Consider the following 17,933-nt stretch of genomic DNA (forward strand, 5'->3'; position numbering starts at 1 on the left):
TGTCTTATATTATCTCCAATGTATTGTCCATGTAAAAAAGCTTTCTGATTAGAATTAATAATATCAGGCAATATCTTTTTAAATTCTAGGCACTATATATTTAGCAATATACATTCCTCTCAATGTCATTTGAAATCTCAGGAGGATGTTTGAAAAGTCATCTAGACATTTGCCTTTGAGGCACAACACTCTTAGGCACACTACAACCAAGGTGCATGCACACTGCCCTGCCCCATATATGGAGACCTCCATTAAGTAGGTCTGGTGACCCTTGACCCTGAGAGCTAGGGTGTGGTCTGCATACTTACTATGTACCACATACTGCTCCACTTGGCGTCATTGAAGAATATGGACTGGGCGGGGCTGGTCTGGGAGGGGCTGGTGAGGGCGGGAGGGGCCGCCTTGTAATCCCTCTTGATCCGCCTTTTTACCACCTGCTGCTGAATCCACTCCACCTATAGCAGAGGCCACGCCATTGCAAAGTGAAGAAAGAAAAAAAGCATCAAAACATATCCAATGTTTGAACATGAATACGCAGTGTTGTTGGGCAAGCATGTTCAGAGTGGACAATGGGTGAGTTAGTTTTAAGTAGGTGGTGGAATCTCCACCCACCCGGGGCACCAGGTCATGAAAAACTAACTTGCCCAATGGAAGAATGTTTGTGGATAAGTACACAAAATAAAACACTGACCAAATTTTTTTTTTTTTTACAGTGGGGCAAAAATGTATTTAGTCAACCACCAATTGTGCAAGTTCTCCCACTTAAAAAGATGAGGCCTGTAATATTCAATCATAGGTACACTTCAACTATGACAGACAAAATGAGAAAAAAAATTCCTGAAAAATCACATTGTAGGATTTAATGAATTTGCAAATTATGGTGGAAAAATAAGTATTTGGTCAATAACAAAAAAGTTTCTCAATACTTTGTTATATACCCTTTGTTGGCAATGACAGAGGTCAAACGTTTTCTGTAAGTCTTCACAAGGTTTTCACACACTGTTGCTGGTATTTTGGCCCATTTCTCCATGCAAATCTCCTATAGAGCAGTGATGTTTTGGGGCTGTTGCTGGGCAACTCCCTCCAAAGATTTTCTATGGGGTTGAGATCTGGAGACTGGCTAGGCCACTCCAGGACCTTGAAATGCTTCTTACGAAGCCACTCCTTCGTTGCCCGGGCGGTGTGTTTGGGATCATTGTCATGCTGAAAGACCCAGCCACATTTCATCTTCAATGCCCTTGCTGATGGGAGGTTTTCACTCAAAATCTCACGATACATGGCCCCATTCATTATTTCCTTTACACGGATCAGTCGTCCTGGTCCCTTTGCAGAAAAACAGCCCCAAAGTATGATGTTTCCACCCCCATGCTTCACAGTAGGTATGGTGTTCTTTGGATGCAACTCAGCATTCTTTGTCCTCCAAACACGACGAGTTGAGTTTTTACCAAAAATATCTATTTTGGTTTCATCTGACCATATGACATTCTCCCAATCTTCTTCTGGATCATCCAAATGGTCTCTAGCAAACTTCAGACGGGCCTGGACATGTACTGGCTTAAGCAGGGGGACACATCTGGCACTGCAGGATTTGAGTCCCTGGCGGCGTAGTGTGTTACTGATGTCAAATCAAATTTTATTTGTCACATATACATGGTTAGCAGATGTTAGTGCGAGTGTAGCGAAATGCTTGTGCTTCTAGTTCCGACAATGCAGTAATAACCAACGAGTAATCTAGCTAACAATTCCAAAACTACTACCTTATACACATAAGTGTAAAGGGATAAAGAATATGTACATGAAGATATATGAATCAGTGATGGTACAGAACGGCATAGGCAAGATGCAGTAGATGGTATCGAGTACAGTATATACATATGAGATGAGCATGTAAACAAAGTGGCATAGTTTAAAATGACTAGTGATACATAATGATGCAGTAGATGATAGAGTACAGTATATACGTATACATATGAGATAAATAATGTTGGGTATGTAAACATTATATTAAGTAGCTTTGTTTAAAGTGGCTAGTGATATATTTTACATCAATTCCCATTATTAAAGTGGCTGGAGTTGAGTCAGTGTGTTCGCAGCAGCCACTCAATGTTAGTGGTGGCTGTTTAACAGTCTGATGGCCTTGAGATAGAAGCTGTTTTTCAGTCTCTCGGTCCCAGCTTTGATGCATCTGTACTGACCTCGCCTTCTGGACAATAGCGGGGTGAACAGGCAGTGGCTCGGGTGGTTGTTGTCCTTGATGATCTTTATGGCCTTCCTGTGACATCGGGTGGTGTAGGTGTCCTGGAGGGCAGGTAGTAGGCTTTGTTACTTTGGTTCCAGCTCTCTGCAGGTCATTCACTAGGTCCCCCCGTGTGGTTCTGGGATTTTTGCTCACCGTTCTTGTAATCATTTTGACCCCACGGGTGAGATCTTGCGTGGAGCCGCAGATTGAGGGAGATTATCAGTGGTCTTGTATGTCCTCCATTTCCTAATAATTGCTCCCACAGTTGATTTCTTCAAACCAAGCTGCTTACCTATTGCAGATTCTGTCTTCCCAGCCTGGTGCAGGTCTACAATTTTGTTTCTGGTGTCCTTTGACAGCTCTTTGGTCTTGGCCATAGTGGAGTTTGGAGTGTGACTGTTTGAGGTTGTGGACAGGTGTCTTTTATACTGATAACAAGTTCAAACAGGTGCCATTAATACAGGTAACGAGTGGAGGACAGAGGAGCCTCTTAAAAAAGAAGTTACAGGTCTGTGAGAGCCAGATATCTTGTTTGTTTGTAGGTGACCAAATACTTATTTTCCACCATAATTTGCAAATAAATTCATTAAAAATCCTACAATGTGATTTTCTGGATTTTTTTTCTAATTTTGTCTGTCATAGTTGAAGTGTACCGATGATGAAAATTACAGGCCTCATCTTTTTAAGTGGGAGAACTTGTACAATTGGTGGCTGACTAAATACTTTTTTGCCCCCACTATGTGAACACGCATACAAATTTCTCAGGTCACAATCAATATCTCAAACCTAATGGATTCATTTCAAGGAATTCCTTGGTAAGCTCATCTCAGAAATTTGGGAATGTTGGGTAGGATTATTTTTGTAACGACTGCTGCCTTTCACTTTTACCCAAGGTAGCCAAATCATTGAGGTAAAACAATAACAAACCAGAGACGAGGTGATCGACATTAACATTCATACAAAGCTAAAAAGAAAGAGGGAGTGAAAGAAAAAAATCCTATCAGAGTGAAGTACGACCTACTAAAACAATCTGTCAGTTTCTCCAGAGAGCAGAGGAGGGAAAAGAGATGAGGGATGGACACAGGAAAAACACTGGCAGAAAGAGAGAGAGTGTGATTGAGAGATAGAGGAGAGAAAAGGGTGTTATAAAAGGGGGGATAGAATGAGAAAAACAGGCAGAAAGAAGGGGTGGGGGGGACTGAGGGAGAAAGATTTCATAAGCCAGAATGTAATTAAGTCAAAAAATAAAACATTTGTAACAATGATGGATGGCAATGATCATGTGAAGACAGAGCAGGCACAAGTCTCTGCTCATTTCACCAAGTCTGTCATCAGTTTCAAAGCAACCATTTACACACCTCATTAAGCTCAGAACAGCAGAGCCATCATTATCCGCGTGTGTGTCTGTCTAGAGCTCCCTGTCTGTCTGCCCACCCAATGTCCATGTGTGTTTGTGTAACGGATGATAAGCGGTAAGCCTAATGCGGCGGTCCTCAGACCGTCACCTAGACAGGAAGTCCGACCGCCGGCAGCCAGTCCTCCATTAGTTCCACCACTGACCTGAGAGTCCACTGAGACGGAGAGAAGACGGATCCTCCCTCTCCAGATGGTGAATTGGACTCCTGAAATACAACTGCTTCTGCATTCCCCCTTCTTAAGGATTTGGAGGTGGCTCTCTTGCTGACTTGGTCTGTAACCAAGGGCAACCAGGATCCCAAAAAAATCCAGCTATACTTTAGAAGTGTCAGCTGAAATGGCACTTTAGAAATGCTTCCTTCCTTGATGGGATCACTGATCTGACATGAAAGTATAGATGGAAGTAAAGTGATGGGCGTCCTTGCCTATACCTATCCAAATCTGTTATAATCAGTGATTACACTGAACAAAAATAGATGCAACATTTTCAAAGATTTTACTAAGTTACCGTTCATATAAGGAAATTAGTCAATTGAAAAAAATGAATTAGGCCCTAATCTATGGATTGCACATGACTGGAAATACAGACATGCATCTGTTGGTCACAGATACCTTTAAAAAAAAAAAAAAAAAAAGGTAGGGGCATGGATCATCAAACCACTCAGTATCTGGTGTGACCACCATTTGCCTCATGCAGCACAATACATGTCCTTCGCAGAGAGTTGGTCAGGCTGTTGATTGTGGCCTGTGGAATGTTGTCCCACTCCTCTTCAATGGCTGTGCGAAGTTGCTGGATATTGGAGGGGACTGGAACGCACTGTCGTACACGTTGATCATCCCAAACAAGCTCAGTGGGTGACTTGTCTGGTGAGTATGCAGGCCATGGAAGAACTGGAACATTATCAGTTTTAAGGAATTAAGTACAGATCTTTGCAACATGGGGCCGTGCATGATCATGCTGAAACATGATGGCGACGGTTGAATGGCACAACAATGGACCTCAGGATCGTCACGGTATCTCTGTGCATTCAAATTTCAATTGTGTTCATTGTCTGTAGTTTATGCCTGCCCATACCATAACCCCACCATGGGGCACTCTGTTCACAACGTTGACATCAGTAAACCGCTCGCCCACATGACGCAATACACACTCGGTCATCTGCCCAATACAGTTGAAACTAGAGGTCGGTCGATTATGATGACCAAAAAAAGCCGATACCAATTACAAATCAGATGATTTTTAAATATATTTGTAATAATGACAATTACAACAATTCTGAATAAACCCTTTTATTTTAACTTAAAATAATACAGAAATAAAATCTATTTAGTCTCAAGTAAATAATGAAACATGTTCAATTTGGTTTAAATAATGCAAAAACAGTGTTGGAGAAGAAAGTACAAGTGCAATATGTGCCATGTAAAAAAGCTAACGTTTAAGTTCCTTGCTCAGAACATATGAAAGCTGGTGGTTCAATATTCCCAGTTAAGAAGTTTAGGTTGTAGTTATAGGAATTATGACGTGTTGACTATTTCTCTTTATATCATTTGTATTTCATATACCTTTGACTATTGGATGTTCTTATAGGAACTTTAGTATTGCCAGCCTAATCTCGGGAGTTGATCGGCTTGAAGTCAAACAGTGCTGTGCATCAAGCATTACTAAGAGCTGCTCGCAAACACAGTAAAGTGCTGTTTGAATGAATGCTTACAAGCCTGCTGCTACCACCGCTCAGTCAGACTGCTCTATCAAATCAGACTTATCATATAATAAACACACAGAAATACGAGTCTTAGGTCATTAATATGGTCAAATCCAGAAACTATCATTTCGAAAACAAAACATTTATTCTTTCAGTGAAATACGGAAGCATTCCGTATTTTATCTAACGGGTGGTAACCCTCAGTCTAAATATTGCTGTTACATTGCACAACCTTCAATGTTATGTCATAATTATGTAAACTTCTGTCAAATAAATTACGGTCCTTGTTAGGAAGAAACACAGTTCGCTACAAGCCAGGCGGCCCAAACTGTTGCATATACCCTGACTCTGCTTGCACTGAACGCAAAAGAAGAAGTGACAATTTCCCTAGTTAATATTGCTTGCTAACATGAATTTCTTTTAACTAAATATGCAGGTAAAAAAACAAAAACACTTCTGTGTACTGATTTTAAGAAAGGCATTGATGTTTATGGTTAGGTACATTTGGGCAACGAATGTGCTTTTTTCGCGAATGCGCTTTTGTTAAATCATCACCCGTTTGACAAAGTTGAATTAGACGGTGATTCGATGATAAATTAACAGGCACCGCATTGATTATATGCAACGCAGGACAAGCTAGTTAACCTAGTAATATCATCAACCATGTGAAGTTAACTAGTGATTGATTGTTTTTCTATAAAGATAAGTTTAATGCTAGCTAGCAACTTACCCTGGCTCATTGCAGCCCCAAAGTCCTTTTGACACTGCACTTGCGTAACAAGTGGTCAAGCCTGCCACGTAGTTTCCTTATGGTTTGCAATGTAATCAGCATCCAAAAAGGCAGACTACCGATTGTTATGAAAACTTGAAATCGGCCCCGATTAAATCAGCCATGCCGATTAGTCGTTCCTCTAGTTGAAACTGAGATTCCTCCATGAAAAACACTATTCTCCAATGTGCCAGTGGCCATCGAAGGTGAGCATTTGTCCACTGAAGTCAGTTATGACGCCTAACTGCAGTCAGGTCAAAATTCTGGTGAGGACAACGAGCATGCAGATGAGCTTCCCTGAGACGGTTTCTGACAGTTTGAGCAGAAATCATTCAGTTGTGCAAACCCACAGTTTCATCAGCTCTCCAGGTGGCTGGTCTCAGACAATTCTGCAGGTGAAGAAGCCAGATGTGGAGGTCCTGGGCTGGTATGGTTACACGTGGTCCACAGTTGTGAGGCCATTTGGACATGGTGCCAAATTCTCTAAAAACGTTGGAGGCAGCATATGGTAGAGAAATTAACATAAAATTACCTGGTAACAGCTCTGGTGGAAATTCCTGCAGTCAGCATGCCAATTGCATGCTCCCTCAACTTGAGACATCTGTGGCATTGTGTTGTGTGACAAAACTGCACATTTTAGAGTGGCCTGTTATTATCCCCAGCACAAGGTGCACCTTTGTAATGATCATACTGCTTAGTCAGTTTAATCAAATTGCTGGGATGTTTTATTTCAGCTCATGAAACGAAAAACTTTACATTTCATATTTTTGTTCAGTGTACTTTGAGTGTCTGAAAATGGGGCCAAATGTCACTCGGGTGAGGTTAGTCACACACCCGCTCTCCAAGCCGACGACCTTGGGCTGGTAACTTACTGACAGCCATGACCTTTGACCGTGTCCCACATGCGCCAGGCGGTGCGTCAGCAAGCCATAAAGCCATTATCACTGCCTTGTCACCATGGAGACCTGCGTGCCAACAGGTAGATCGCACAGCGCGCACACACAAGGTGTGTCCGCTACACCCAACTGACTCACACACATACAGATGACTGTCATTAGACAACGTGATTATTTCTATAACCGGCTCCACGGACTGACCCCAGTGCATCCATGATAGAGAGTAGCCCGAAAACAGCAGTGAAATGATACTGGCATCAGAATGGTAATGATATGACACTGATCCCTGTACAATAGTGATGGGAGCAGAAAGACTCTCAGCTCAGACTGCAGACCCAGCTGACATCATCCCTGTCAACCCTTCACACTGGAGAGAAACTTCAGGGGAAGAAGGGAGAGAGAGGAAAGAGAAGAACACTGATCTATCAATGGCAAACTGCCTCCTGCCCCAAGGGGAGTCTTGTGTAATAAACAGAGTCAAAGTTGAAAAGGGCCAACATATCCAGCAACAGTATATAATACATAATTAATCAAAGATCTCTCATTGAATGACAACTATGCTCAGCAGTGCTATGGCTGGTAGACTTTCCATCGGTGTACTGAACTACAGTTGTGCCCTGTAATGTACGCATCATCAGGGCGAGACCAAGGGTGGTGTTCTGTGACTCATCAATAATGCAGGCGTGTGTCGATGACCTGGTGGGTTGAGGCTTACCTTGGACTCCATCGAGAGGAAGCTGTGGCCACCGCGACTGGAGAGAGTTGACCTTTTGATGGTCCTGCTGTGAAAGAAGTGATAATGGTCCTTCAGGTCGCCAATCTACCGAAAAAAAACACACCACGATCAGTCTACAGTGAAAACACTGGTTGCATTCAAACGTCAACCAAGTCAGACAGAGGAATTAAACAATGTAACCTGTGAACCAAACCTCCAAAATAAGAAAGACAGACATGAGGCAGGCGAAGTGTGATTAACTTTAATAATTCAGAGGCAGATTATCAAACAGCAATGGCTGCCAGGTGTCATATACCCTTCCCATTGACCCAGGGCTTTAGAGGAGCTACCCAAGGGACTGTGTCAAGCCCCTATATCCTTTCAGGTAACTCACAACAATGTTTCACAAAAGATGTCTGCAGAAAGAATGCAGAAATTACATTATTTAATAAACTGTGGATGCTGAAATCAAGACCCGGTCCAGACCGTCCCAAAAAATGACATCTGTGGACGTTGAAACCAAGGCCAGGGCGAATTGACCCAATTCCAATTTCAGAAGACAGAAAACTACAGTTATGTTCAGCTCATAACTGTATGCCAGTGGAAGGGAGGACAGTAAGCAGGTGAAGCAACTGTGGTTAGTGACTACTATTATTTTGTATTGTAGCCAATGCAGTAAGTCCGGTACTGAGTAGTAAATCCGTTACGGAGTTTTAAATCACTTCGTAATTCATAAACAAAAATGTACATCAGTAAAAACACTAACTAATTGGTAGGTCTACCTTTACTTGTTAATTCAATTCATTTAAAATGACCCTCCATTAGAAAATGTCGGTTTTTGGTAACGGATTTACAAGGCAATGTTCCTTAAACATACAATAGGCAAATCATTTCCCCAAAACTAAATTTAAGCACTGATATTGGTTGGCAGGGATCTTTACATCAAAATGGTTTATTTCTAATACCCTTTAAAGACTTTCTGGGAGATGTTTCCGAAAATCCCTTTTCCATCTGTTTGACCAGAAGTTAAATGCATTACTTATGCCTAATTTAGAAGATGGAAAATGGTTGAAAAGTGTATCTATGCCTTAATTTCCCAAAAAGAGACTCTTTGCTGTCATTTGACACCCAATTTGATGTGCTCCTACGAACTTCACGTAGGTGCTCATGGGTCCTTTAACATGGAAATCACCCTAACACACTTGTTAGCTAGCATTAACCATCTAGCTAAAATATAATGTTCGTACCATTCCTCCATGGGAATCAAACCCACAACCCTAGCGTTGCAAGTGAAATTATCTACCAACTGCCTTACTCCCTCTCCATCCATCTGTGTGTTTCTGTATCATTGTATGTTCTCATATCTCTATCCCTGTCAACTGAATGACACTGTCCTTCTCAGTCACCCACTCTGTTCATCCCCCTCTCCCCTACAGTTTTGTTTTTCTCTGACAATCTCTTTGCATGTGTCCACAACATTATTTACGTACACGTTGCCATTTCCCTGTTTTGCCAAGTCGCCCTCGCAAAATAGGTTTTTAACCTCAATGGGTCTTACCTGGATAAATAAAGGTCTTCCTCAACTTCATTATCGCATGAATGTCCCTAAATAAAACAACCTACTTTCATCCTGAAAAAAATTATAATCATGGGAACTTATTGAGTGTCAAGAACTTTATTTCATACACCCACACATGTACAGTGCCTTGCGAAAGTATTCGGCCCCCTTGAACTTTGCGACCTTTTGCCACATTTCAGGCTTCAAACAAAGATATAAAACTGTATTTTTTTGTGAAGAATCAATAACAAGTGGGACACAATCATGAAGTGGAACATTTATTAGATATTTCAAACTTTTAACAAATCAAAAACTGAAAAATTGGGCGTGCAAAATTATTCAGCCCCTTTACTTTCAGTGCAGCAAACTCTCTCCAGAAGTTCAGTGAGGATCTCTGAATGATCCAATGTTGACCTAAATGACTAATGATGATAAATACAATCCACCTGTGTGTAATTAAGTCTCCGTATAAATGCACCTGCACTGTGATAGTCTCAGAGGTCCGTTAAAAGCGCAGAGAGCATCATGAAGAACAAGGAACACACCAGGCAGGTCCGAGATACTGTTGTGAAGAAGTTTAAAGCCGGATTTGGATACAAAAAGATTTCCCAAGTTTAAACATCCCAAGGAGCACTGTGCAAGCGATAATATTGAAATGGAAGGAGTATCAGACCACTGCAAATCTACCAAGACCTGGCCGTCCCTCTAAACTTTCAGCTCATACAAGGAGAAGACTGATCAGAGATGCAGCCAAGAGGCCCATGATCACTCTGGATGAACTGCAGAGATCTACAGCTGAGGTGGGAGACTCTGTCCATAGGACAACAATCAGTCGTATATTGCACAAATCTGGCCTTTATGGAAGAGTGGCAAGAAGAAAGCCATTTCTTAAAGATATACATAAAATGTGTCGTTTAAAGTTTGCCACAAGCCACCTGGGAGACACACCAAACATGTGGAAGAAGGTGCTCTGGTCAGATGAAACCGAAATTGAACTTTTTGGCAACAGTGCAAAACGTTATGTTTGGCGTAAAAGCAACACAGCTCATCACCCTGAACACACCATCCCCACTGTCAAACATGGTGGTGGCAGCATCATGATTTGGGCCTGCTTTTCTTCAGCAGGGACAGGGAAGATGGTTAAAATTGATGGGAAGATGGATGGAGCCAAGAAGAAGAAAACCTGATGGAGTCTGCAAAAGACCTGAGACTGGGACGGAGATTTGTCTTCCAACAAGACAATGATCCAAAACATAAAGCAAAATCTACAATGGAATGGTTCAAAAATAAACATATCCAGGTGTTAGAATGGCCAAGTCAAAGTCCAGACCTGAATCCAATCGAGAATCTGTGGAAAGAACTGAAAACTGCTGTTCACAAATGCTCTCCATCCAACCTCACTGAGCTCGAGTTGTTTTGCAAGGAGGAATGGGGAAAAAATGTCAGTCTCTCGATGTGCAAAACTGATAGAGACATACCCCAAGCGACTTACAGCTGTAATCGCAGCAAAAGGTGGCGCTACAAAGTATTAACTTAAGGGGGCTGAATAATTTTGCACGCCCAATTTTTCAGTTTTTGATTTGTTAAAAAAGTTTGAAATATCCAATAAATGTCGTTCCACTTCATGATTGTGTCCCACTTGTTGTTGATTCTTCACAAAAAAAATAGTTTTATATCTTTATGTTTGAAGCCTGAAATGTGGCAAAAGGTCGCAAAGTTCAAGGGGGCCGAATACTTTCGCAAGGCACTGTATGCCTTTTTTGTGCAATCTTAATATTCAGAGCCAGTAGTACCTCAATGTTCTCAAGACCTGAATGTGCGGGGTCCCGATGAGTGAGAGAGCGAGAATGTGACAGTGCACTTAATGTCAAAGTTCAAGTTAGGAGACTGGTGCAATATTGCCGCCTGGGAGTGTCTTTCAGAGCTTTAAGGCATCAACATACTTCGGGTTGGCTGGCGCTTTAAAAGACCTTCACTTGAAAAACAAGAAAAAAGCTACAACAGTACCGTTTGTCCACCTTGAGACACCGTAGTCAAGAGTCTGAATTCATCTCAGATAAATCAAGATCTACATCTAAGATTTACATCTAAGATGTTCGGTTCGGGTATTTCAAGTGAAAAAAAAATGTGCATGAAAACAATTTCTCCTGTTGAATGACAAACACTTCCTTGAAGAATCCCTACTGGTGACCAATCACTGGTCAAAGGGCAAACTTTGGCTTGCCTCAAGACAAAAATGTGCGCTCGAACAGCCGAAAAACTCCTCCCAAACGATGCCTAACACCTAAAACATCACAAAATATGCACTAACTGTTTCGACTGGGAAGCATACGGTAAGATTAAAAGGGAATGGGGGGGTATAAGACTCTCGGTTCTATAAAGGAGGGCTGGCTGGTATATGGGCACCATATAATTATGGAGAAGAGGGGCGGGAGGTGTGAGGGCAGGATGTCCCTGTGATTATCCTAGTCCACAACAGCAATTTTCCACCTGTCAGAATATGTAGTATTGCCTTCTCTGTGGAGAGAGAGCGCTTTGGATTGCCTGGTTTTGTCATTGCTAGATATTTCTCCCATATAGACCACCCTCTTAAATGTGTGTCGCTAAGCAACCAAATGTTGCCTACTCTGAACTTGCATGGGCCTCTCTGATTACAAGGAGAATTGTTGAACAAAATGACATCACAATTAAATCCAGCAAGTGTGCCCATATCTCCTCTTGGCTATAGCATTTTGTTTCCAGTGTTGTACCTGACAGCAGTTATTGATTGGAGTGGGGAGGGTTGGTGGTGACAGTAGACGTTACTTAGGAATGACATCAACAGGCACACACCATAACAGATATGCAGAATGGATTGATACTTTCAGAGCAATTCACATTATCAAACACTTGGCAACGTCAATGCGTGCTTTCCATCCTTCCTTTACTGTGGCCATTTATAATCTCAGCCGCTTGTAATTTTATAAGGTTATTAAAATATTAATCTTGCAGCTCATTTGGTTAAAGTATGCATTAAAGCTAGAATCCTTAATTGAAACAAAGTGCTGTCCCTGCCCGTTTTGCTAAAAAGCTAAGGATTGGGCTGAAGAAATGTAACCACTCAAATGCAGACAGAGCTATGGATGCAAGGACTGACCAGCCAGGATATCAAATGTATAGTTAACTAGAATGATTTTTCAATGCCGATACCGATTATTGGAGGAACAAAAAAAGCCGATAACGATTAAATCGGACGATTTTTATAATTTATTTATTTGTAATAATGACAAATTACAAACAATACTGAATATACACTTATTTTAACTTAATACATCAATAAAATCAATTTAGCCTTAAATAATGAAACTTGGTTTAAATAATGCAAAAACAAAGGGTTGGAGAAGTAAAAGTGCAACATGTGCCATGTAAGAAAGCTAAAGTTTAAGTTCCTTGCTCAGAACATGAGAAAGCTGGTGGTTCCTTTTAACATGAGTCTTCAATATTCCCAGGTAAGAAGTTTTAGGTTGTAGTTATAGGACTATTTCTCTCTATACCATTTGTATTTCATTAACTTTGACTATTGGATATTCTTATAGGAACTTTAGTATTGCCAGTGTAACAGTATAGCTTCCATCCCTCTCCTCGCTCCTACCTGGGCTCGAACCAGGAACACAATGACAACAGCCACCGTCGAAGCAGCGTTACCAATGCAGAGCAAGGGGAACAACTACTCCAAGTCTCAGAGTGAGTGACGTTTGAAACGCTATTAGCGCACACCCCGCTAACTAGCTAGCCATTTCACATCGGTTAAACCAGCCTAATCTCGGGAGTTGATAGGCTTGAAGTCAAACAACGAAAGTGCTGTTTGAATGAATGCTTACGAACCTGCTGCTGCCTACCACCGCTCAGTCAGACTGCTCTATCAAATCATAGACTTAGTTATAACATGATAACACACAGAAATACGTGCCTTAGGTCATTAATATGGCCGAATCCGGAAACTATCATCTCGAAAACAATACGTTTATTCTTTCAGTGAAATACAGAACCGTTCCACATTTTATCTAACGGGTGGCATCCATAAGTCTAAATATTCCTGTTACATTGCAGAACCTTCAATGTTATGTCATAGTTACGTAAAATTCTGGCAAATTAGGCGGCCCAAACTGTTGCATATACACGGACTCTGCGTGCAATGAATGCAAGAGAAGTGACACAATTTCACCTGGTTAATATTGCCTGCTAACCTGGATTTCTTTAAGCTAAATATGCAGGTTTAAAAATATATACTTATGTGTATTGATTTTAAGAAAGGCATTGATGTTTATGGTTAGGTACACATTGGAGCAACGATACGCACGATTATATGCAATGCAGGACAGGCTAGATAAACTTGTAATATCATCAACCATGTGTAGTTATAACTAGTGGTTATGATTGTTTTTTAATGGGGCGGCAGGGTAGCCTAGTGGTTATAGCGTTGGACTAGTAACCGGAAGGTTGCAAGTTCAAACCCCCGAGCTGACAAGGTACAAATCTGTCATTCTGCCCCTGAACAGGCAGTTAACCCACAGTTCCTGGGCCATCATTGAAAATAAGGATTTGTTCTTAACTGACTTGCCTAGTTAAATAAAAGATTTAAAAGAATAAAGATTGTTTTTTTATAAGATAAGTTTAATGCTAGCTAGCAACTTACCTTGGCTTACTGCATTCGCGTAACAGGCAGTCTCCTCGTGGAGTGCAATGTAATCAGGTGGTTAGAGTGTTGGACTAGTTAACTGTAAGGTTGCAAGATTGAATCCCCCGAGCTGACAAGGTAAAAATCTGTTGTTTTGCCCCTGACCGAGGCAGTTATCCCACCGTTCCTAGGCCGTCATTGAAAATAAGAATGTGTTCTTAACCGTCTTGCCTAGTAAAATAACGATTAAATAAAAGGTGTTAAAATGTATTTGTTTATATTTTTAAACCGGCCAAATCGGTGTCCAAAAACACTGATTTCCGATTGTTATGAAAACTTGAAATCGGTCCTAATTAAATCGGCCATTCCGATGAATCGGTCTACCTCTAGTATTAACCATGTTTTGAAGCTATACCATGTGTTTACAAACATTTGAGGAAAACAATGTATATATGTTGGGTTCCGATGTGATACGACAGTTTAACCAAACTCATGAGGCTTTTAAGTTATATTTTTCAGTAAACAAATGGATATATATGATATATACACACCAGTCAAAAGTTGACACCTACTCATTCAAGGGTATTTTCATTATTTTTACTATTTTTTAGAATATGTGGATAACTACCTAGGTGTCTGGCTAGACTGTAAACTCTCCTTCCAGACTCACATTAAGCATCTCCAATCCAAAAATAATCTAGAGTCGGCTTTCTATTTCGCAACAAAGCCTCCTTCACTCATGCTGCCAAACATACCCTCGTAAACCTGACTATCCTACCGATCCTTGACCTCAGCGATGCCATTTACAAAATAGCCCCCAACACTCTACTCAGCAAACTGGATGTAGTCTATTACAGTGCCATCCGTTTTATCACCAAAGCCCCATATACTACCCACCACTGCGACCTGCATGCTCTCGTTGGCTGGCCCTCACTGCATATCCGTCGCCAAACCCACTGCCTCCAGGTCATCTATAAAAGTCTTCTATAAGTCTTTGAGATAAGGCGGTGCTTTACCTAGCAGTTCACTGGTCACCATAGCAACAACCACCCGTAGCACACGCTCCAGCAGGTATATTGCACTGGTCATCCCCAAAGCCAACACTTCCTTTGGCTACCTTTCCTTCCAGTTCTCTGCTGCCAATGACTGGAACGAATTGCAAAAATCTAAGAAGCCTTTATATCTCCCTCTAACTTTAAGCATCAGCGGTCAAAGCAGCTTACCGATCACTGTACACAGCCAATCTGTAAATAGTACACCCGACTACCTCATCCACATATTATTACTTACCCTCTTGCTCTTATGCACCCCAGTATCTCTACTTGCACATCATCATCTGCACATCTATCATTCCAGTAGTAATGCTAAATTGTAATTATTTTCACCTCTAGAGCCTATTTATTGCCTACCTCCCTACATTTTCACACACTGTACATAGATTTTTCTATTTTTATTTTGTGTTATTGACTGTGTTTGTTTATGTGTAACTGTGTTGTTTTTGTCACACTGCTTTGCTTTATCTTGGCCAGGTCGCAGTTGTAAATGGGAACTTGTTCTCAACTGGCCTAGCTGGTTAAATAAAGGTGAAATAAGAATACAAAAAGGTTCATTTGTGGAATTTCTTTCCTTCTTAATGTATTCGAGTCAATCATTTGTGTTGTGACGAGATTTTTGGTTCCAACCGCTGTGTCTTTGAGACGCAGAGTAGGTAAATGGACGATCTCCGCATGTGTGGGTCCCACAGTGAAGCATGGAGGAGGTGTGATGGTGTGGGGGTGCTTTGCTGGTGACACTGTCAGTGATTTATTTGAATTCAAGGCACACGTAACCAGCAATGATTCCACAACATTCTGCAGTGATACGCCATACCATATGGTTTGCACTTAGTGGGACTATCATTTGTTTTTCAACAGGACAATGACCCAAAACACCTCCAGGCTGTATATGGGCTATTTGACCAACAAGGAGAGTGATGGAGCACTGCATCAGATGACCTGGCATCCACAAATACCCGACCTCAACCCAATTGACATGGTTTGGGATGAGTTGGACCGCAGAGTGAAGGAAAAGCAACCAACAAATGCTCAACATATATATGTGGGAAGTCCTTCAAAACTGTTGGGAAAGCATTCCAGGTGAAGCTGGTTCAGAGAATGCAAAGAGTGTGCAAAGCTGTCAAGGCCCAAGAAGACTAATATATATATATTTTTAAATTTTATTTATTTTTTTGTGATTTTTTAAAAACTATTTTTTTGGTTACTACATGATTCCATGTGTTATTTCGTTAAAAACCCTTGAATGAGTAGGTGTCCAAACTTGACTGGAACTGTAAATAATTGATAAGTCCAAAATGTATACAGCAACTAAGGATTCTAAGTTTAAGAGACCCATATTGGTCTGAGCCATGAAATACGAGACATTAAACTGTTGGTAAAATTCTCCACTCCTAACAGCCCAATAAAACTGCTCTGCGGAACTGTGGGGCACCTGTTGTCCCACCGGTGTGGAGCCTAATCACTGCACCCCTGCCCCCGCTCTCTCGTTTTGTTCATGTCATAGTCAATCCCGTGTGTGCCAGGCTGATCCCCGCCACACACACGCCAGAAAGACTATCCTGGGTTCAAGGCACATTATTTAGAGTGGAGGTAGCGTGTTCAGGCTGGCCCGGGATGTGGACTATCCAGTGTGGGCCCGGGTGACTATGACGTGTGAACTTCAATTGGACTGACAACAAAACACCACCGTTCAAAAACAAAGTAAGTTTTAATTTATCAAAGAAAAAACACCAATGCTGTGCAGGATTTGACTTTGAAACTCCTTCGAATAAAAATGTAAAAGGAACGAAAAGATAAGAGGAACAATTTAAAACATACCTGTCCCATATTCTTATAGCCATATTTGTCTGCTATCCGATCAGCGAACACAGGTCCCCCGTTTATCCGTACAGCCCAATGGTTAGTGTAAATCCGAGCTTTGCAAGGGGCAGACGTAAAACCGAGCCAGAGCGCCAGAACGCACATCAAGCCTCTTCTCAAAGCGGCGTTCCAAACCATCTTCCCCCACTTTTTCCCCGAACCTCCCGCGTCTCCCTCCGACTAGGAAAACAGCCAAACTTCTCTTCTCACCGCAGAGCAAGCAAGATTCTCATAAACTGTTCGATCAACATCCACATACACCGCAAATAAAGGAAACAACGGAAACCGAAAAATGTCTCAAAAGCCCGTTAGATGGTCCTGGTCTGCTCTCCGCGTGCTCTGCATGGAGAGTTCGAAGTTTGCGTTCAGTCGTGCTCCTTCGCCGCGGTGGGGGTAGTTTGTTTGAATGCAGTGCTTTGGGATAATTTATTTTCCCCAGAACTCGGATGTTGGTTCTCCTTCTCTCTTTAAAGTGGCGAAATGGCTACAGCGCCTCCCACCAAATAACTAGCGACAATTCGTAGTAGAAACAACTGATGCTGCGTTTATAACCAAGTGGGAAGGTGATAAATACCGATTTGAAGTTGTAAATACCAGTTGGATGCATTAACGTGCTTTGAACTCATTGAGAAACGCCGATTGGCTAATAGCCAACAAAATGCGTCAACCATGAACTAAAGTGTCGCTATTATGCGTTTAAATAAACTATAGTGTTCAAAAACCATGTTAATATATCTATATAAATAAGGTTTAGTTGCTACATTTAACTGCCGAAAATGCTGTTATCGATGTAATTTCCTTTGTAGGTGACGTCAGAGGTCTGACTGTGGGAAAAGTGGGAGCTCAGGGATGATAGACGAGTTTCCCACTTGTAATTGCGAGTTGGATAGGCGTTCAAAAGATTGTGCCCAGTCGGGTATGATAATTACCACCTTCCCAGTTGGTTATCAATGCAGCATAATCCGCCGGCTGGGCTGCCTGCACTCCGCTGGGTCTTAAAGCCACACTGTAAAATATCTCAAACTGGTCTCAGATACAGTGCATTCGGAAAATATTCAGAGCCCT

The 17,933-nt window shown here is 41.6% G+C and overlaps 1 protein-coding gene across 3 annotated transcripts in view; it reads right to left on the reverse strand.

The window, feature by feature from the left end:
* pcsk5b (proprotein convertase subtilisin/kexin type 5b) overlaps window positions 1–17,383 on the reverse strand; it is a 67,645-nt gene extending 50,262 nt beyond the window's left edge. The window contains exons 1-3 of one of the 3 annotated variants that reach the window (XM_042320417.1): window positions 16,827–17,383; window positions 7,739–7,843; window positions 309–455 (exon numbers count right to left, since the gene is read on the reverse strand). In XM_042320417.1, coding sequence (XP_042176351.1) covers window positions 309–455; window positions 7,739–7,843; window positions 16,827–17,006 — 432 coding nt within the window. In that variant the 5' untranslated portion in view covers window positions 17,007–17,383. The remainder of the gene's footprint in view (window positions 1–308; window positions 456–7,738; window positions 7,844–16,826) is intronic. The other 2 variants (XM_042320419.1, XM_042320418.1) reach the window with 2 other exon arrangements.
* Window positions 17,384–17,933: the final 550 nt, after the last annotated feature.

This window comes from Oncorhynchus tshawytscha, linkage group LG04 (assembly GCF_018296145.1).
Source record: "Oncorhynchus tshawytscha isolate Ot180627B linkage group LG04, Otsh_v2.0, whole genome shotgun sequence".
NCBI classification, from domain to species: domain Eukaryota; kingdom Metazoa; phylum Chordata; class Actinopteri; order Salmoniformes; family Salmonidae; genus Oncorhynchus; species Oncorhynchus tshawytscha.